The 20,671-nt window shown below is 39.0% G+C and overlaps 1 protein-coding gene across 3 annotated transcripts; it reads left to right on the top strand.

The window, feature by feature from the left end:
- The first annotated feature begins 2,142 nt into the window (after positions 1-2,142).
- On the top strand, positions 2,143-19,919 carry kif4a (kinesin family member 4A). Of its 3 annotated transcripts, none has more exons than XM_015371344.1 (31): positions 2,143-2,224; positions 4,562-4,706; positions 4,791-4,905; positions 5,094-5,284; positions 5,402-5,491; positions 5,569-5,735; positions 7,196-7,290; positions 7,684-7,803; positions 8,365-8,540; positions 8,740-8,801; positions 8,887-9,019; positions 9,237-9,295; positions 11,610-11,715; positions 11,815-11,922; positions 11,999-12,157; positions 12,249-12,352; positions 12,458-12,602; positions 13,917-14,027; positions 14,108-14,191; positions 14,278-14,391; positions 14,479-14,634; positions 14,724-14,821; positions 14,903-15,032; positions 15,122-15,292; positions 15,369-15,488; positions 15,567-15,644; positions 18,324-18,425; positions 18,579-18,740; positions 18,849-18,974; positions 19,121-19,189; positions 19,378-19,919. In XM_015371344.1, the coding sequence occupies exons 2-31, from the start codon at positions 4,584-4,586 to the stop codon at positions 19,585-19,587; spliced, it is 3,684 nt and encodes a 1,227-aa protein (XP_015226830.1). In that variant the 5' UTR covers positions 2,143-2,224; positions 4,562-4,583; the 3' UTR covers positions 19,588-19,919. The 3 variants fall into 3 exon arrangements, with proteins under 3 accessions (XP_015226830.1, XP_015226828.1, XP_015226829.1); XM_015371342.1 differs by having other exon boundaries at positions 19,073-19,189; XM_015371343.1 differs by lacking the exon at positions 2,143-2,224 and adding an exon at positions 3,676-3,695 and having other exon boundaries at positions 19,073-19,189.
- The last annotated feature ends 752 nt before the right edge of the window (positions 19,920-20,671 follow it).

Genomic DNA, 20,671 nt, shown 5'->3' with positions numbered 1-20,671 from the left:
TTTCATCTTTTAATGGGGGTGTCAGCTGCTGAGTCACATGGTGCCTTGTGAGCTTCTCTCTGATGGTCGCTGCACTTGGCCTAATAAACCATTTTTTTTTTTTTTTATGACTAAAGGTTTGGATTGAAATGAAGAGAATTAAATATTCTGGGTTTTGATAAAGTTTTGACATGTCTGGAAAAGAGTGAAATAAAATTTTAAAAATGTCCAAGCTTGGATAAGTATGGAAATAAAAACATGTAACACACAACTTGCTTAGTCTAATTCATTTATAACTCTTCATTTATTAAATCTTATTTCTGATAAAGCAACAGCTTTGTTCTACTTTTTTTTTTTTGCTTAAATATTTTACATTTTATTCACCACAGTCATCGCAAGTTTCCCCACCTCATCAGTTGCTATGTTTTCAAATTCAGACAAAAAAAGGAAAACGCCCACACAGCCTTTTTTTTTTTTTTTTTAATCATTGTCTCGTTGTTGTTGTTTTTTTTAATACAGATGTTATAGATTTATAAAAAAAAATATTAAGATTAATTGTGAAACTCAAAAACAATTTTATAAAGAAAATCAAATAAAATACAATTAATCAAACCGGGGAAGTGTTTTGTAATTATATACCGGTATTCTAAATGTTACAAGAAGGAAGCATTTACAAAAAAAATGTCTGGAAAAATATGGAATTTTGTGCGTTTAAATCCCCACCAACCTCCTGATGCATAGCACAGACAAATAAATCAGCAATCTCTCTCCTGTTAAAGTACCTACTTCAGTTTTAAATATGTGTATTAGTGGGACTCTTAAATTGGTATGCTTTGTGTCTGAGCAAATACAATCTCATAAAAATGTATGTCTCTGCAATTTTATACGTTTAATCTATGTGGCAATATGCTTATTAAAACAGGTGTTTATTTTATGAAATGTTACTATCTAAAACTAAAAAGCTTGCATAATGACCTGTACAAAAAGCTGCATTTAACTGTATCTACTGACCAATGCAAAGACTTTGTTTTTTATAGTGTACTGTCTGGCGATGTCGCAATAAGAATAATTGTCTCGATACCAAAAAGAGCCAAACAGATTTTACTTTTACAGGTGGAGCAGTACGGCTATCGCCATAGTGTTCTGCTTGATTTATGCTTATAAATAGCTTTATTATAATTCATGCAGGGAGTTTTAGAGATTATATTGACATTGCAATGTAAGTAGAACAGGAAAGGAATACAGAAAAAAATTAGAAAATATGAAAGAAAGAGGAGATGAAAGGGAGATAATGATAAAGCATCTTTTGTCTGCTTCATCACCTGCAAAGAGATGTAAAAACAACAGCACAAGCAACGGATATAGTATAAGTGATAAAATAAAGTAACACCTTAATACTATCGCTGAAGTATAAGTAGTATTATATAATCTGACATGTCCAGGGCTTCCAACTTTTCACCAATCCTTGGGGTGAGATTTTGAAATAGTTTGGGCAGGAAACCCTGTCAGGGTTTGATGAGAATAGGTGCAGCTATAGGTTGGAGGTTTTCGGAGGATTTAATTAAAACAAAGTGGCTAAATGTAGAATTTTTATAAAACAGTAAATGTTACTGAGTAACAATAAGAGGTCTGTAGTTGTGTATAACATTTTTATTTAATGTAATTTATTTAAAGTTTTTTAAACATATTCAATGGACCAAAATAAAGAAGAATGAATATGATAAGTAATAATAAAAGATGAACATCCCTGTCGTTCCTCCTCTATGAATCAAGGATAAAGAAATTGTTCTGCACATCCTCTCTGTATGTGGTTGGTCTTTTCTTTGGTGGCTGATTTTTTGAAAAATAAAATGCAATGATTCTTTTTCTTTTTGTGGAACTCCTTTGGGTTTGAGAGGCAAACCTGAAAGATTTAAGAATTAAAATTTTTGTGTTGGTTTAATTACTCCTTAATACTAACAGGAGATTATTAAACTAGACTGAGTTGAGTTTTAACGTCTGTCATTTTTTAGTGTGAGAAATTGGGTATATTGAGTGAGAGACTGTTTGGTAGCTGCATTTTTGCAAAGATGCAATACTGCATTTTTCCTATATTCCCGCTAGGTGGCAGTAGCACAGATCTTCATTGGTGACTGAGCTCCTTGTTTTGATTCGAAGAAGGAGCAGGAGGCGGAGCTGCTTGTTTGAAAGTGGCGGGCAGGAACAGTCAGCCACCGAATGAAGTTTTCCTATTGAAATCTGAAAGGTACGTTAATAATAAAGTCGTCCGAATAACTTCAGCTCACTTTTTTTGTGTCGAGTTGACCCTGACAGTGGATAGTTAACTATCGGAGAGACTCTGTCCGTGTTTGTACTCTTTGTTTTTGTAGAACGAAAAGCTTCGCAACTGATGCTCATCTTTCGCTATGCAGCTAGCTAGCTAGCTTCTCCAATCCGATATTCGTAGTTTAGCATGTTAACATTAATGATATAGTGTTGTAATTTCCCATAGATTTGTGAGTTTCACCGTGGCATTGTCTCGATCCACACCCACTGTTATCTGTGTCCATTTAGTAAGCTTAGTCTCGACAAATAAACGGTAAAACATGGACTGGAGCTTCAGTGAACGACTCCCTGACAGCTTGAAGGAAAAAAACTAAGCCTTCCTGGGGGTTGGAAAGTCTCACTTTTTATCAACCACTGATTAGGGCAAAAAATAAAATTAAAAACTTAGTTAGAGCTTTATTTTGCCAGTTTGAATGATTTTTCACAATAGAAACCAGTCTAATAAATACTACTTTTCCCTTACCACCCTTTCTTGATGGACAGTACTTTGTACTTGAACGTTTTCAGTTACTATGATTAAATACTGACATGAAGGGGAAATAAAACCCTCTATATTTATCCAGAAAGCTGTGAAATGACCATTATGGTTTAACTAAATCTGGTGACGCAATCGGTTAATAGAAAGATTTCCACTCACTTGATTGGTGGATTTCAATCTAATAAAACGTATTTGATTCTTTAAAGTCTCCCCTGTTCTTATTTTATCCAGTCCTTATTCTAAAATCTAAAGCGATCTAAAAAAAGAAAAGTGCTGCTAATTGCTTCAAGAAGTTACTAAATCAGAGTTTTTGTTAGTGGCAAAGTGTGGAAGACATCAATGCTGTATATGGCAATGTGTGCATAATCTTAACAATTTAATTTGATGAGCATGTTGCTAATTTTCAACATATAAACTAGGGCTGGATATTTCCCCCAAAGTCCTAAATCAATTTGATTTTGATTCATACAGTTCTAAATCGATTAAATTCGATTCTATCTGTTTTTACAAATTTGAAAGTGGTTCAACTGTGTTTCAAAATACTCATGTATTTTATTTTTTTCCTGTCATATTAAACACAAAGTGCAAACTTGTAAATCGGACAGTTTAAACTTCAGATGTGAACCAAACTGTCTCAAAAGTGAAAACTTATTTTTGAAAAGTGAAAAAGTGAAGCCTCACACGAGCAAAAAGACGTGACACAGTGGGGACACAGCAGACTTGCATGAGCTGCATATTCTTCACTCCACAAACCATATTTGCAGCGTTGTCTGTAACAACTACAGGGTGTTTGCTGGTCAGCCCCCATTTGTTAACGTCTTCAGTCAAACTATTGGCTATATTTGCAGCTCTGTTGCTTGAAGTCATCTTGGTGGTCTGTAGCACGAGATGCAAGACGCCATTCATTATCAGTGTAGGTGGAAGTCACCTTAATGTCACATATCCTGCACAGTATCTTTAGCTGTTTTAAATCCAAAATGGTTCCAGACATCAGACTTCAGTTGGGACAGCTTGCTGAGTGGTGTGTTACTTGGGTCGGCATTTGCTCACACCTGCTCATTTGAATGTGAACGTCACGTGCAACACTATAAAACTAATCGTCATTCCCTACACATCGATTTTGCAAAAATGTAAAGGAATTGATTCAAAATCGATTAAATACATTTTTTTACCCAGCCCTAATATAAACTGAAGTTAATTGGGTCCAATGTTATCCATATATCTCAGAGGTAAATAAACAGGATAAGTTAACTGCTGTCATTCTGCTTCTATGTACTTTAGAAGTTTTGACCTTTTCCAAACTGTATTTTTTTTAACCCTATTTTAATGAGTAAGTCAAAATCATTATGCTGGAGAAATGCATTATTTTATTCGTCTGTACTGATTAGATTTTCATCTCATTTATTTAAACTTCACAATACTTACACCAGAATGCCAAAGACTGGAGTAATACTCTTTATTCCTTCCTGAATGTTTGAATAGATCAGACTATTTGGTGGTTGTTTTATTTTATTTATTCTTTTTTTTCCTGTAAAGTAAAGAGGTTTATGTTTTCTGATATTTTTAACTCTTTATTTTATTGATATTTATATAAATTACTAAAACTGGCTTTCCATGACAATTTTGTCCCTTCTTGATAGATTAAAAGTCTAGATTGAGGTTTTATTATCTTGCAATCTTATATAACATGTTGATCTGAACACATGTCACAGGCTACATTAAAGGTGTCAATGGCACATTTTCATGTTGTTTTGCCCCCTTTTTTTGTATTTCTTAAAGCTCGTTACTGGAATCCTGCACCATGACAAACGAAGACGCTAAGGTGATCCCGGTGCGGGTTGCCTTACGATGTCGTCCGTTGGTACCAAAAGAAATTAATGAGGGATGTCAGACCTGTCTTGTTTTCGTCCCTGGTGAGCCACAGGTACGACGTATTACATCATCAGATTAGATGTTGCTTTGAGTCGCATTCAGCTCCGATTTTTAAAGCTTGTTTTATTTTTCTCAGGTGATCGTCGGCACAGAGAAAGCATTCACATATGATTATGTGTTCGATCCCACGGCTGAACAAGAGGAAGTGTTCAGCACTGCTGTGGAACCTTTACTGCGTGGACTTTTCAAAGGTAAATCCGCTCTCTAATGTGCAATTTTGGCACGTTTGGTTTTATTCTGACTAGGTTTTCCCTTTTAAGATTCAATTATAGTACTAACTGCCTGAAATATGAGTTATATTTGCTTGTTATAATAAAATATAGACGGTTTAGCCATGTTCTCGTCATTTTACATCATTTCTAAACACTTCCTCTGTTAGGTTACCATGCCACAGTGTTTGCATATGGACAGACGGGGTCAGGAAAAACCTACTCAATGGGAGGAACGTACACGTCAGCCCAGGAAAACGATCCCTCAGTCGGAGTGATTCCTCGAGTCATCAAGAGGATCTTTGAGGAGAGGGAGAAGAAAACAGACTCTGAATTCTGTCTGAATGTGTCATATCTGGAGGTTTGCAGATGCACGCTGTTAACTCTGATGTCCTGTTTTCCTTTTATCTAAAACTTCGTATTTTAATGTTTAGAGAAAACATCTTGTAATAGTTATTTTCTTTATTTTCCCTCCAAGATCTATAATGAGGACATTTTAGATTTGCTGTCTGCTTCTAAAGATAAACCTGCCATCAGTATTCGGGAGGATCCTAAAGAAGGCATTAAGGTGAGTCTAAAATGAATGTGAAAAGTGGAGAAGATGTTAGCCTCCGATAAAAGATAACACTTTTTTTTTTTTTTTAGATTGTTGGGCTGACTGAGAAGCAAGTGTTTTCTGCCCCAGAGATGGTAGCTTGTCTGGAAATTGGAAACTCGGCACGTACAGTGGGATCCACAGCAATGAATGCTGCCTCTTCGCGTTCCCACGCCATTTTCACCATCACATTGGAGCAACGCAGAGGATCAGACAAGTCTGCTTTTTTTTTTTTTTTTTTTTTTAGAAGAACAATATTTGTCCTTTAAGAATGTTGACTCCTATCGAATCTAAATTCTAGATTTTGTAAAGGAAAGCTAAGTGTTTACACCTTCCTGCTTTGCTCTCCCTGATTCTCTCCTGGAATAGATCACTCAGAACAAACACTTAAAATAAAGCTCTTCAATGTATATGTGTAAAATGACTATGAACATGACGGCAGCTGTAGCACAATTTAATATTATTCAGACCAGAGCAATGGCTGAGGATACAACAGCAGCGCTTAGAATCGCGCTTTCCTCATCAGTAGGAGAGCCGAATAACGGTTAACAGAAGCCGTTGACTCTGAAGCTACAGCTTCAGAGATACATCAGTATCGTTTAGGGGTGTGAAAAAAAAATCGTTTTGTCAAAATAGATTTTTGGCTGCCTGCTATAAAATCGACCTTTCAGTTTCTAGTATCGATTTTTTTTTTTTACCTAAAACTGAGGGAAAATGGGCTACCACCACTGGCAGATAATGCTGTGGAGCCCTTTTGCTGTGCGATGCAGCGCCATTTCTGTAGTTGAGGCAGGCACAGTGGAAGACGTGAAATGACTCCCCAAGCAACATGAATACAAACTAATTGAACAATCAATATATATATATATATCGTCTGATGAATATATACAGAGGTTATTATTTTTTTTTTGCTATACATTTAATTTGATAGCAGAAAAGATTTTGCAATATATGGTGATATTGCAATAAAGTGATATCGTATCTTGAACCAGGTATCATGGTAGGGATCGTATCGCAACATCCATGCCAATACTCACCCCTAGTATCATACACATGTTGTTTGGAAGTGAGGAGTCATCACTGGCTAAGTGACCAACAGTCTCAGTCACAGTCTAATCAAGGTAATATAGTGTTCTAGATCATGACAGTCAAACTTCATAAACTGCTGGGGAAACATTAGCCTTAATACTGAACAGGTAGGTACTATAAGTGGTTAACAAGCACAGAAATGACTAAAATAATCCAAACAATTTTAGGCATTTTGTAATTTTCTTGTTTTTCCATGTGTTTTTTTTCAGTTGTCTTTCAATAGTTTTTTCTTTGACATTTGCTTAAAACCTGCAATAGAAATGCCAGAGTTTCTCTAAATTGAGCTGTAGGAGTAACATCATCAGGTTATAACTGTGTTATTAGAAAAGATAAAAAGAGAATTGGGGAAAAGAACAAACAATAAAAATAAACAGCAGAGCTCAGGAGTGGTTTAAACCAAAAGAAAAAGAAAAAAAATCCTGTTAAATTTCAGTCATAGATTTTGGGTAGCTAACCAATGGCTGCTGGGTAGCTGAACCTTAACTTTTTTTTCTGAGTTAAATAAATTATTTGTTGGAGCCACCTGTTTTAGGTTCTGTTTGCAGGCTCCCACCCTTTGCTTCATATTTCTGCTAACTTTTGTTACAGAGTGGATTCAATAGTTTCAAAGCTGCACCTTGTGGATCTGGCTGGCTCAGAGAGACAAAAGAAAACCAAAGCTGAAGGAGACCGTTTGAAAGAAGGTACATCACAATCCGTTTTACTTATTCTCTCTTATTTTTCTATTTTTGTCGTCATGTAAAGCGTAAACATATATTTAAGGACCTCCTTCTGTGGATCTGTTTCAGGATAACATTTACTAGTTTCAGAGAGCGGGAATAAAGACAGCCCCTCTCTGCTCAGTTTAGTCAGAATAAAATTGCTTGTCTTGTTCTCATTCCAAAGCTGGTTTCCTTGAAATTAAAAATAAAAAGCTCAGATTTTTAGCTTAAAAATATTTCTCTCTCTTTTTACTTTAAACCCTTTAACACCCTAAAGCAGCAATGTCCAAACATTTGCATGCCTCTTAATGTGGCGTCTTTCTGTTTTAAAACTGAGAGTTCTCGTCTTGTGATGCATTTTATTTTTATCCACAGGAATCAGCATCAACCGTGGCCTCTTGTGTCTGGGTAATGTGATCAGCGCTTTGGGGGATGAAAGCAAGAAGAACACTTTTGTTCCTTACAGAGACTCCAAACTCACCCGCCTGCTTCAGGGTAGGCTTTGATTTCACTGTTCAGAAATCCCACTGGTCATTAAACAAAGGATCTTCTAACAAGGATAATCCTTTTCTTTTTCTTTTTTAAGCTTTCATTCCTAAAAAGTTTTTTCAGCAACTTCTTTTTTTAGGGTTTCCACGGGCTATTAAAGGTCATTAAATCATAATTATTCTAAATTAAGGCTCCAATTTGCATTAAAATTCATTAAATGTGATTATGCTGGCATTTAAAATGCTTTTTTTTTAATATAATATAAACGTTTTTTTTAACACTTTTTTGTAATCTCTATCTGATATTTCTGTTTTTGTGTGTTTGCGTGGAACTGCTTTGGTTGATCGTAAATCCGTATGTTTGGAAAGAAGTTTGAGGCGGAGAATAGGCTGGAGAATCGGAAAATGCAAATTTCAACAAAAGTGTCTTTAAAACAAGGAATTTAGGACATGGCTGCAGCCTGTCGAAAGTAAAGATGATGGAGGATTCAGGAAGCTGAAAATATCTGTTTGGATACCACAATGCAGGAAAATGAGTGGAAAAAATGTTTTGTATGCATTTCCTCAGATTCTCTTGGAGGGAATAGCCACACTCTGATGATCGCGTGCGTCAGTCCTGCAGACTCTAACATGGAGGAAACCATCAACACGCTGCGATACGCCGACAGAGCTCGCAAGATTAAGAACAAACCCATCGTTAACGTCGACCCAAGGGCTGCGGAGATGAACCGACTGAAACAGCAGGTAAGGTGAAGGCTCTGTTACGGCCATTATGTTGGAAGGATGAACACTGTTTACTCTCGTACATGGTTGGACATGTTGTCCCTTATCTGGCAGCTTTATTTCTAAATCTGTGTTTTTCTACATTCTACATGTACATTTCTGGAAGAAGTAAGCAGGCAAAATATTTTAGAACATACTTTGTGTTTCCTTGTCTGCATAGGTTCAGGAGCTGCAGGTGATGCTTCTGCACGCCCGTGGAGGAGTAGCTCCTGTACTCTCTGGGTAAGAGGGCAATAAAGGGGATTCACTGCGAGGCAATAAACCAGGCATGCAGGGCTTGACTCTTACTCTGGTTGTCGGCTTACAGGCCGAGCTCAGGAGAGGATGTTGGCAAGCTTTTAGAAAAGAACCGCGCTTTGCAAGAGGAGAACGGGAAGCTGTGCAGAGAACTGAGCGAGGCAGCAGGACAGACGGCCCTTATGTTCGAGAAGATCATTATGGTGAGTCGGATCACAGCAACACTCTTTCACAGTCGCTCTAAAGTCATTGTTTAAAGAAAATCAATTATGTAAGAGTTTAAAATGGATCAATGGGGGGGATAAAATCTTCATTTGTTTATTACTCTAACTGAGGCTTTTATTTTATAGAATGTTTTGAGATTTTGCTGTGCTGTGTTCTCCTCTGTTAGCGTTGACTCTTTTTGCGGCTGTTTTTCAGACCGAGCAGGCAAATGAGAGGCTGCAAAGCAAACTGAAGCAACTTGAGCAGCATGCGGCGTAAGTTCTACCCTAACGGCTTTTAGAGGATTGTAGCAATGCTTCCACAGACTCTGCAAAAATCCTGACTTTGATTCAAATACATTTGGAGGAATATGAGGAAAACAAAAACTTTTAGACTTCACTCATTATTCCCACTGTCAAAAACAATAACAATTTTTTACTCCCTTTTACGACGACTCTAGCTCTGAGTCATGCTAAACTCCTGTTCGCCTAAAAAACCTGGATCAGTGCATATGAGAAAAATCATGAATTATGAAAGGAACATTGGGCCACTGCTGCAGGTGTGTCCTGTACACAGATGAGCTGTGTCTCCAGGGTCACAACAAGCACCTGTAACTAAGGCTGAAACAATTGGATTAATCGTGATTATTGTAATAATCGTCAACTAATTTAGTAATTGATTAATCATTAACTGGAGAATGGAGACTAAAATGTTCCTTTAGCTGACAGAGGAACCCACTTAGAACAGTAATTATATCAAAATTGTAAAAAAAAAAAAAAAAAAAAAAAATAGGTAAACATTTTGCATTTAAGATGGGAAAAAAAAAAAAACATTCTGTGTCAATATGATCTATCCAGAACTCCTTTAGTGGAAAAGTTTTAGTTTCACCCGGTTTAATTTCATATAAAATCTTCTTTAACGAATATTTCGCTGTCCGACCTTTAATTGATTAATCAAAAAAAAAAAAATGTATCTACAGATGAATCGATTTGCAAAATAATCCTTAGTTGCAGCCCTAGTTGTATTGCTTTCATAAGTTTGTGGTGGATGTGAACAAACCAATTTAAAGAGTTGGGTATTTCTGCTGTATTTTCCCTGCTCCATCCATGTGCACCGATGCTCCTCTCAGTTCTGCAGCTTCTATATTTCAGGCCTGAGAGGGAAACCCTAAACGCTGACATGTAGGCACCCTCTTCTTTCTCAGCAGTCTGTTCATGAGCATGAGCAGCTTTATTCTAAACCCTTTAGTAGCTTCTTGAATAAAAAGATTTACCTCTAGAGTTTAATGTTTGTGATTTTTATCTATTAAAGGATTATTATTTTTTCTTCCATCTCCAGCTTATTTTAAAAACTTAAAAAATGGCTAACTTTAAAAGACTTCACTCAGTGGTAATTTCCTCGCCAAAGAATACTGTTTTAAAAATGTCAAATATTCATGTGAGTATTTTGGGGAAAAGAAAGTCCAATTATTAGTTTCATCAGAATCAGCAGAAAACCACAAGTCTAAGTTTCCCTCTCCACTGTCACTGTATGCATGCTCCCTCCTGAAAATTTCAGGAACACAACCCAAATGACTCTTTACCATCGCTACATGATCTTGTTAAGTTAGTGACTCACTCGATGCATTCTGCTGTGTTTCCTTAGAGCAGGGGTCTTCAAAGTTTTCCAGGCAAAGGACCCCCAAACTGATGGCGAGATGGAGCGGGGACCCACTAATTATATTTATTATATAAAATTGTGTTTTATCAAACTGGTCCTATAGTCACTCTATTGGTTCCCCGCTTGAAAGAGCTCCTGTGTGTCGCTGAATGTGTGCATTGATGACTGAAAGACATCTTCTGCCTCCATTTATGCAGAATTCAACACACTACAGTGTGTTGAATTCATGTTAATTTGTATTTAAAGACATTTCAATTAGTGGAAAAAATTGCAGGGAGAATATATATATAAAAAAAAAAAAAAAGTCTTCCCGACCTCCATGCAGTACCTCCATGGACCCCCTAGGGGTCACGGATCCCCTGTTGAAGACCTCTGCCTTAGAGGTTTTAATCAGTCTGTGATGAAACTGAAATGACTTAAAAGCGGCCTCACTGTAGTGCAGTTTGTAGCACTAGATTTTAAAGCGGGAAGATCTTGGGTTTGATTGATTTGATTCTTCCTCCTTCATGACTAGTAGACAGGGCTGTCAAAAAATATCAATACTCTGAAAGTATCAACATTCAAATGTTGTATCCAGGTATAAAAGTAATTTGGCAGCGTATGGACACTAAAGATGTTTGTTGAAGGTGTTGTTGGCGTGTGTGTATGTTGCCCTGTGAAAGACTAGTGACCCTGATAGATGGAATTTTTAATGTGAAATGTGGTAAACTAAAATGGTGCGATATAATTTATGTATCGTAAAATAGTCCGATCCTGATCCCCGGATGAATTTTAGTGCTGCTCTAATCAAACGCCACAATGACTTATTTCAACCTCTGTGTAGAGCATATTTTAGATTTAGGGTGAAGCCTTTACTTACCAAGCACTCCCTTTTTCCCACTAATTTCCCTGATCATAAATGCTTTAAGCCTTTCTCTTATTTCTTTTTAGATGTACGGTGGATCTTCAGAAGGTGCTGCAGACACTGGAGGACCAGGAGTTAAAGGAGAATGTGGAGGTGATGAAGAACCTGCAAGAGCTCATCCTTGAGCTGAAGGTACATGAAACAGCTTCCATTACAGCAAAGAGAGTCTGATCAGTGGGATCAGAAGCTTTAACTTTGCTCACATCTTTTTCTTGTTATTTTGGTTGTCAGAACGAGAGCGCCGGCATCTCTGCTTCCATCGAAGGCATGTCGCCCAGAGAGGAAGTACCGGAGGCGGCGGCTGTTGGCAGCAAAGATCCAACAGAACAGTCCTCATCTGTACGACTCCTCTTCTCCATCTTTGGCTTTGGATCGTTTTTAAACTCTACAATAATCCAAACTATTTTCCCCAAAGGATTCTCCCGAGGCTTTTACAGCCAATCATGCTCTGAGACAGGCCCAGCTGTCCAAAGAACTCATAGAGCTGAACAAGGTGTTGAGTCTGAAGGAGGCGTTTGTGAGGAAGATGTGTGAGAACGACAGCCAGCTGGAGCCAATGCAGTCAGAGCACAAGGTAAGACCGCAGAAAGAGCATAGCTCTCGTCAACAAAGGAACCGCTTCTTTTGACCCGATAATTTATTCTGCTCAACTTCTTATCCTGCAGAAAAATGTCCAAACTCTGCAGTCGGCTGTGGATTCTCTGCAGAAGGAAAAGGAAGAACTAGTTTTAGCGCTTCAATCAGCGAAGAAAGACAGCAACCAAGCAAAGTAGGACTAACGTTCTCTTCATATTGAGATGATCCTATTTAACAACAGTATAATGAGTTTACCAAAGACTTTGTTGAACTTCTGACCTGCATTGACCTCCTTTAGGCTGAGTGAACAGCGGAGGAAGCGACTACAGGAACTGGAATCTCAGCTCGTAGATATGAAGAAGAAACTTCTGGACCAATCTAAACTACTGAAACTCAAGGAATCCTCTGTTCAGAAAGTCAGCAAGCTAATGCAGGAGATACAGGTGATCAGTCTATGAATTTTAAAATGCTGAAGAAAAAGTCTCAGCTCTTTAAAATCAAGTTTTTCTCTATCTTTCCATTTTATTAAAAGGCTATATATGACATTGATCAAAATCTGAATTTGTTGTTTGTATATCAGCTGTCCTGTATGTCTGTGGAACGTCGTTTATTTGATCTGTTAAGGAAAACGCTGAGGTAAAAATGGATTGATAGAAATGGTAAACATTCAATCTGGTATTCCTATTGGCAAGGTGTAAAAGCAAATAGATAAATTAGTGTTAGGACACACAAATATATTATAACTTATTATATTTCATCCTTATCCCTCCTAAACTTGTTACCTGCCCGTGAAGTTTTTTTTCTTTCTAAACTTTAGCTTGTCACTGTTTTCCTTTTTTTCTTTAAACCAGTCACAAGTCATTTTGCCACCAAAGTTGTGAAGGAATTGATGAATGTAGTTTAATGCACCTTGAAGAGCAAAGACAATATAAGTACAGGACATTTACCATTTAAAAAGCTGAACTTAAGCCTTAGTTCATATCAGCATCCTGCAGAAGTATTTAAATGGTTTATACTTCAGTCTGGGATTGAAAGTGACAGATTAACTAATCAACACATATTCAGGCATAAATGAGAGAAAAATTGTAGTTTAAAACAGTTCAGCAAACGGCTGTCAATAAGGAGAACGTTATGAAGAATATGGAGGAGTTTGAAGCGGGGTTTCAGTTCAAAAAACTAAAGTTCTAGTTTTGCTCATCCCTTCATCTGAAAATTGAACATGTTTATTAGCATGCAAACTTAGGAGGAACATCTAAACCAGGGTTATCAAACATTCGTGTGGCTGCGGGTTTTCAACCAATAAATAGCAAACCAGACTCCAGTCATGTCATCAAGTGAGTCCAGTCCTAACATGATGACTTGATAAGATGAATGGAGTCTAGTGTGCTATTGCTTGGTTTGAAAGAAAATCTGCAGCCACACGACCCTTTCTGGAACCAGTTTGACCCCCCTGATCTAAACGGACCAACCGGGAGAGGAGAGCTTCATGGGAAGCTGAATGGGGTGCTGGGGTGTAGCTAAATGAGAGACACTTAAAGAAAGTTAGTTTTAAGTTCATTTAGTTTTTCAGAAGCTGTTACTCGCTCTAGATTCTCTCTGTTTTTTGTTTTTCATGTTTTATGTTTGCAATATTAAACTGCTGCATCTTTACATAGTTGCTGTCTATGAACTATTCTCTACATGCAGTCTGCTCTAAATCTCCCTGCTGGTGCTCTATGTGAAATCCTAAATTCTAATCACTGCCTGGGCTCTTATAGGCCATGAAGACGCAGCGGATTCAGCTGATGAAGCAGATGAGGGAGGATGCTGAGAAATACAGGCAGTGGAAGAGCAAGAAGGACAAGGAGGTCCTGCAGCTGAAGGAAAAGGTCTGGAAAAGATTAAATCAATTCTGGAGAGAAGAGCTCCTCCTCACAATGTTTGTTTTTTCTTATCTCTCGCCTTGCAGGACCGTAAGCGGCAGTACGAGCTGCTTAAACTGGAGAGAGATTTCCAGAAACAAGCCAATGTCCTGCGGCGTAAAACGGAAGAGGTGAACTTTCCCTGTTTGTGTCCGGGAGCGTTCCCACTTCAGCAGCTGGTCCGCTTCATACTAAGCCGACTGTTGTTCCATTGCAGGCAGCAGCTGCTAACAAAAGACTGAAAGATGCCCTGCAGAAGAGAAGTGAAGCGGCAGAGAAGCGCAAAGATCACCAGAGCAGAGGCATGGAGGGAGCTGCAGCCCGAGTTAAGGTAGTGGGACACGTTCTGGTTTCACTTAGGAACGCATTTCTAGATCAACTGAAGTCACAGTTTTTCTCCTCGTTTTTTTTGCGCCAGACATGGCTGCTCAACGAGGTGGAGGTGATGGTGAGCTTAGAGGAGGCTCGGCGACACCTCAGTGATCTGCTGGACGACAGGAAGGTCCTGGCACAGGAGATCAACAACCTCAAACAGCAGATAGATGCTGGAGAGAGACCTGCTCCTAAAATCCGGGTAGGTTGAGCCCCCTTTAAAAAAAAAAGTCAAATAATAAAAACATGAAGAAGAAGAGCAGGAAGGATTTCATCCTTTTGTTTCTGTAGCGCCGGACGCTGATCATCTCAGAGCTGGAGACCCGGGGGGCGCTGGAGACCCCTCTGTCCAAACAGGTGGAGAACCTGGAGACAGAAATGGGCCTCAGGTGAGTCCAGCTAACCACAGAATGCCCGACCCCATCCCATTACAGACTGGATTTATAAAAACGCGGTTTGTTTCCGCTCAGAAACGCACAGATAGCCGACCTGCAGCAGAAAGTACTGGTCGCTGACGGCGAGGGGCGTCTGAAACAACGAGTCGACACTCTCACCAGCATAGTGGAGGCCAAGAGCGCCGTTCGGGTTCTAATGGCTGAGGTAAAAAAAAAAAAAAGCTGATCAACTGGGAGCTTTTTCACACCCAGCATTCACTATAAGCTTTTCTCACATTTTTCATTTGTTTCTAGTTGGTCTCGGCTAAAACGGCATGCTCCAAGCTGGAGAGCGAGCTAAAACAGGAGAAAGGAAACTCCCAAGATTTAAGGAAGATGCTGGCGGAAGAGAGAAACGTGATGTCCACCATGGACATGGAGCATCAGCAGCAGCTGGTGGAGCTGGAGCAGAGGCACCAGGAAAAGGTGACCCGTGCGTTCAGCCGGGAAGGTCGCTCCCACCTCCGCTCGCTGAACCTTTCGTTTGTTCGTTCCTCTGCAGGTTCTTTACCTGCTCAACCAGCTGCAGAACAAACCCATATGTGAGGAATCCGAGGAGACGAGGCAGGAGGAGGAGACGAGCAGCAAAGAGAGAGAGCTTCTACAGCGCCTCAAAGTTCAGGTTTGGCAACATTTGTTTTTTTTGTTTGTTTTTTTGCTAAGTCCTTCTTAAAGTACTAAAATGTTTTTGTGGTTTTAGGAGGAAGAGCTTGAAAAACTACGGACTTTAAGTGAACAGAACCAGAAATTAATGGAGCAGAACGAGGAGTACAGACAGGTGACCCCCCCTGACCTCTTGATTGATTAGCTTATTTTAACGTTAGAACAAAATCAAAATCTGTCAGATCACCAAAGAAAAAAAAATCTGTTCAAATACTGCAAAAACGATCTGAGTAAAAAAAAAACTCTTAAAATAGGAATTAGGGTACAGGTATTTATAAGATGATCTGCCAATGGAATGAGTATGTTTAGCCTTAGTCGTTGTTTTTTTGTTATTCTAAATGTAATTTGTCATATTTATTGGCAAAGTGTCTCAGTTACTTCCTCAAATCAAGAAAAAAATGCACTTAAAGGTATAGTGGAGAATTTTTGCAAATTTTTCAAAAGACCGTTCTCTCTACTTAAAAAAAAAAAAATGCACATGCAGAGACCTTTACACGCTCCTGAGAGGGAACGCCTATTAAATGCGTGCGAGAGCATGCACTAGCCCATTTCTCCTTGTGCACACTCTGTTAGCTGTTTGCATCGCTCATACAAGCTTACTTCCCTAAAGAAGATTAGCAGTTTTTCCACTATGTCGGACTCACCAGCAGTAAGTAAAAATGGGGACGAGCACGTAAGACGGCCTTACATAAAAATATCACCAAAATGATTGACAATTAGGAGGACCACTTATTTTGATGTTCCCCCGGATAAAGAACTTCTTCCACTATACCTTTAATTTAAGATGACTTAGATTTCAGTTCAGTAAATGGATCAAAGGCGTAAATGATTTCCTTTCCAATGAGCCTCCTATCCTAGTAGATGGCATTATGCAGGCTTTGGTTTCTTATCAGTCAACCAAAATGAAGTGAAAGCACAATGTTAATCCACCTAGCTAATGTTTGCTAGCTTCTAATAATCTTTAAGAGTAAACAAACTGATGCAAAGACTTAACAGTAGGAGTCCCAGAATTCTTATCCTACTGGAACTCCCACTGGCCGTCGGATGACATTTTTCCCAATGGTTTGCATGAGTCTTGATGATGTCATCAACTGAGATGGTTCTAGTGTGCGATATAAACCTATTGTGGATATGTAAATCTTAAAACAGGTCTAAGATGTATTTTTCAAAGGCTGTATTGTTCACTATTATTATTTGTGTTCTAAATTTGTATTAAAAAAAAAAAATCCATAGAGTAAGATTGTTTTACTAAACAGGTTAAAAGTTTGAAATTAAAATTTTATTTACAGAAATTGATTGATTCTCCCCAAACATTTCCTGCAGATGACCTTTTCACATTTATGACAAACGTAATATGAGCGTTTTTTGTGCAGCGCTGAAGCACCTTGCGCTGTTTTCTGTGCCTCGGAGGGGCTGGAAACCTGCGGTTTTGTTTTATCTCCTGCTTTTACTGTTTTACCAGTTCCAGAATAAAATATCTGCGCGAAAAAAGTGACTTTCAAACAGCTCCTAAACAAAACCACTGCGTTTATAGCTGATATTTCCAGGAGATCATAAATTACAGCCACAGGCCGCCTTCGCGTTGGAGCTTTTACATAATCCTTTCTAATCATCTGACCCGACACATCCACCCTGACCTTTGTGTGGTTATAGTAGACTGCGGGCTCTGGTTTGGCTTTTGGGCCACTGAGTGTACCGGCTGAGGTGTGGGCAGTGCTTGAACAAAAGTTTCACTATTGTCTGATGGGTCACTGATACGTCTGTGTTTTCCCGAGGATGTTTGATCATCCTCGGACTCGCTTTAGAATCTGAGCCACTTCCTCCCTAGTCCTCCTCATCGGTCTGTCCTTCTGTGCCCGAATTGCTATCATCAATATTTTGAAGGGTTTCTAAAGCCTGTGACGCTGTAAGATTTCTTCTGAGAGCCATTTTTTCGTATTAGCCAAAGAGTTCTAGGTGGAATGTTGAGTGCTATGCAACTGTACCGAATGTCAATCAACCAGGGGAAGAATTTACAATGCAACCTAAAGAGCCGTTGCATTGACGAGGTAGAATTAACCATATTTATTTTTTTGTTTTAAAACTACGTGAAAATGAAGGAAATATAGAAACAGAAAAAGGTAAATTAATATGAGCAACGTAAGATTAATTTTAGATATAGTTCTTTCCCTTTAAAATCTCAGAACCGTCAAAATGACGGCCTTGGGAGTTCTAGTGTTAAACTCCTGTCACACCTTGCTGATGTAAACAGCGTATGCCTGACATCGCAGAATCTCCCAAAACGCTGGCATACGCTGAAGTTTCTTTGTATTTTTTCAATTTTGGGCGTATACATAGAGTATTCATAGCGAATCCAGAACTTATGTCCAACGACAGCCTTACTTATTAATAACGCACAGCAGCGTAATGCCCATGAAGTAATGCGCTATTATACAGTAGCTGTAAGTTAGAAACACGTTCAGCGGCTGCTGCAACACGTCGAATACTTTGATATGCGTTGAAGATAAGTTCTTGCCAGATTTTCGGTACGTCAGGCATACGCTGGCTACATCGTCAAGGTGTGACGAGGGCTTTATGAAGAAGAATCTATAATGAATGAACAGGAGCATCCAGAGACTCTCAGGGACCCTAAAGAGCAAAGTCTCCCCAGTATGTAGTTTGACTCAGTCTCTAGGGGGAAATGAGGCTCAGTTTATGTGACCGGGAAGAACTTCTAAAGATTGGATCAGAATCTTCTGCTTGGTTCTGTTCTGGGTCTAAATTGGATTTGTGTTGGCTTTGTTTCCACCGTTAGAAACTCTCGTTGCTCCACTTGGCCAGTGAGAGGAAACTTCTCCTGCCAGTAAACAAGTCTGACAGGAGCCCAGATGACTCGTTCGAGTACGTTCCTCCAAAAGTGAGTATATATAATCCTGTTCTTTGGGATCAGTGTTTAAAAAGCCAAACTTTGTTTTAACATAAATTAACTCTATAATCTTAAGTAGTTAAATCTTGAATTGATTCTCTTTCTTTATTTTTTTCCCCCTCCTAAAAAAAAACAAAACAAAAGCCCAAGCCGAAGAAGCAGACCACTGCTAAAGCAGCTGTGAATACAACCATCAATATAGCAGAGCTGCTGTCACCCAGCGAGGACGAGAAAGAGGAGGAGGAAATGGACGAGTGGCTTCCTCTGAAAGGAAGGAGAGCATCGAGGAAAACTCGGATGACTGGGGTAAGACTGGGCGGGAATCCATCGTCTGTTTCTAGAAGGAGACAAAGAGATCAAAGTTAATCTTAGAAAGGCTTGGAGTCATAATGCAGAGTCGTACCTTTTCCTCAGTGCGCCTGCAAAGGACGCTGCGGAAACAAGCAGTGCAGGTGTCGCAAGGGGAAGATGACGTGTGGAGAGAACTGCCTCTGTGACCACGAGAAGTGTCGGAACCTGGATAATCAGGGGAAGGCTGAGGTGAGGCACCAGAACCTGTATCTGTTAGCATAAATCTAGTAATATTGAGGTAACCCCATGATAAAGCCGTGTCTTAGTACTCCATTGACTTGTTTCAGGATGCAAGTCTTGCAGATGGAATTTCAAGAGACTCTGCATCTCTGCAGGAGCCATCCTGTGACAGCCCTGACAATGCCACCTTCTTCAAGCCTCCATCTTGCACCCCCACAACCAAGGTAAGCCTCCCGAAGGCCGAGCGACAGGAAGCAGATACTCAGCCGCTTCTGCAGCATTTCAGCTTTAAAACTTCTCCATAGTTGAGCTGTCTGCTGCGTTGCTGGGTCTTCACGATGCTGGATGTTCTCTGACAAACCTCTTATAGCTTTCATAGAACCTCTGGATGTTTTTAATCCTGTTTCTGTAGGTGCTGAAGGAAATCGGGGACATGGGCCACAGCACTGCTGATCTGAAGCTGGTTAGGAAGCCCAGCTTTACAGATGAGGACGAAGGTGAGGAGGACGATAATGAGGAGGACAGAACAACGGTCAGCTTCCTCAAGAAGAAGAAGCGGCTCCTCACCAGTTTTCAGAACAGTTTCTTCTCTGGCTGCACTCCCATTAGAGAGGAGTCCTAATCCGGCTAATCTTAGGGATTTTTTTTTCCTTAGGTTAAGTGTCTTTTTCTCTGTTTAGATTATTTGTTTGTCTTTTTTTATGTGTCTAGATTGTTTTGTATTGTATCGTGAAAGTAGCTGAAGAGATGAGCTCTTATTGATCTTCATAGAGGGACATTTTCTGGGATTCACAGAGGTGATCTTGTACAGAACTTTTATTTCTCCACGATTTCCTTTACTAATATTGAAAATCAGTGTGAACAACACTCAAGGTTACCAGTAGCGGTTTTTAATCTCTGTATGCTATTTTAGTAAATGCTTGAAATAGAGTTGAATAAAGTCTTAAAATCACATCAAGATTCGAATAAGATCTCCTGAAATATTTGATGACTAACCACTAATGGGGAAGTTTTTTAATCCAATTTATAACTAATTCTGAGTTAAACTCAAGCAAAAATACAACTTGCCTTTATATTTTAAAATGTTTTCTTTTTCTGTTTTTACATAAGTTTATGACTAATTCAGATTAGTGATAATTTTTCGGTGTCTCCTGAAGTTTTGTGTTTTAGTGGATGAAACCTGAACTTCACAGCACCCTTTCTTTCTAAGTCCATCTCCTGGGAGAACTTGAAGCTCAGCACCATTATTACTTGAATCAACATTAATTTCACCATCTATCTGTTGGATAACATTTTTAATCTCAGATGAATAAACTTGTAATTCTTACTAACAGGCTCAGTCTTTGGCTATGGTTTACTGAAGTTTAAAGGTATAGTGCAGGATTTTCGTGACTTGTTGAAAAGACCTGCCCTCTCCACTTAAAAAAAAAAAGTGCACATACACAACCCTGTACCCGCTCCTGAGAGCAAACGCCTATTAAACTCGTGCAAGAGCGTGCACAAGCCCATTCCTCATGCAAGCTCTGTTTAAAAGCTGCTGTTTGTATCAATCATACAAGCTTACTTTCCAAAAGATTTGCAATTTTTCCCACTATGTCAGACTCACCACCAGTAAGTGAAAATGGGGATGAGCACGTAGGACGGACTTACATAAACATATCACCAGAATGAGTGACAATCATGAGCACCACTTATTTTGATGATCC

Source organism: Cyprinodon variegatus, unplaced genomic scaffold, assembly GCF_000732505.1.
Source record: "Cyprinodon variegatus isolate N-32 unplaced genomic scaffold, C_variegatus-1.0 Scaffold56, whole genome shotgun sequence".
Classification (NCBI taxonomy): domain Eukaryota; kingdom Metazoa; phylum Chordata; class Actinopteri; order Cyprinodontiformes; family Cyprinodontidae; genus Cyprinodon; species Cyprinodon variegatus.
This window is presented reverse-complemented; position numbering and strand designations above follow the sequence as displayed.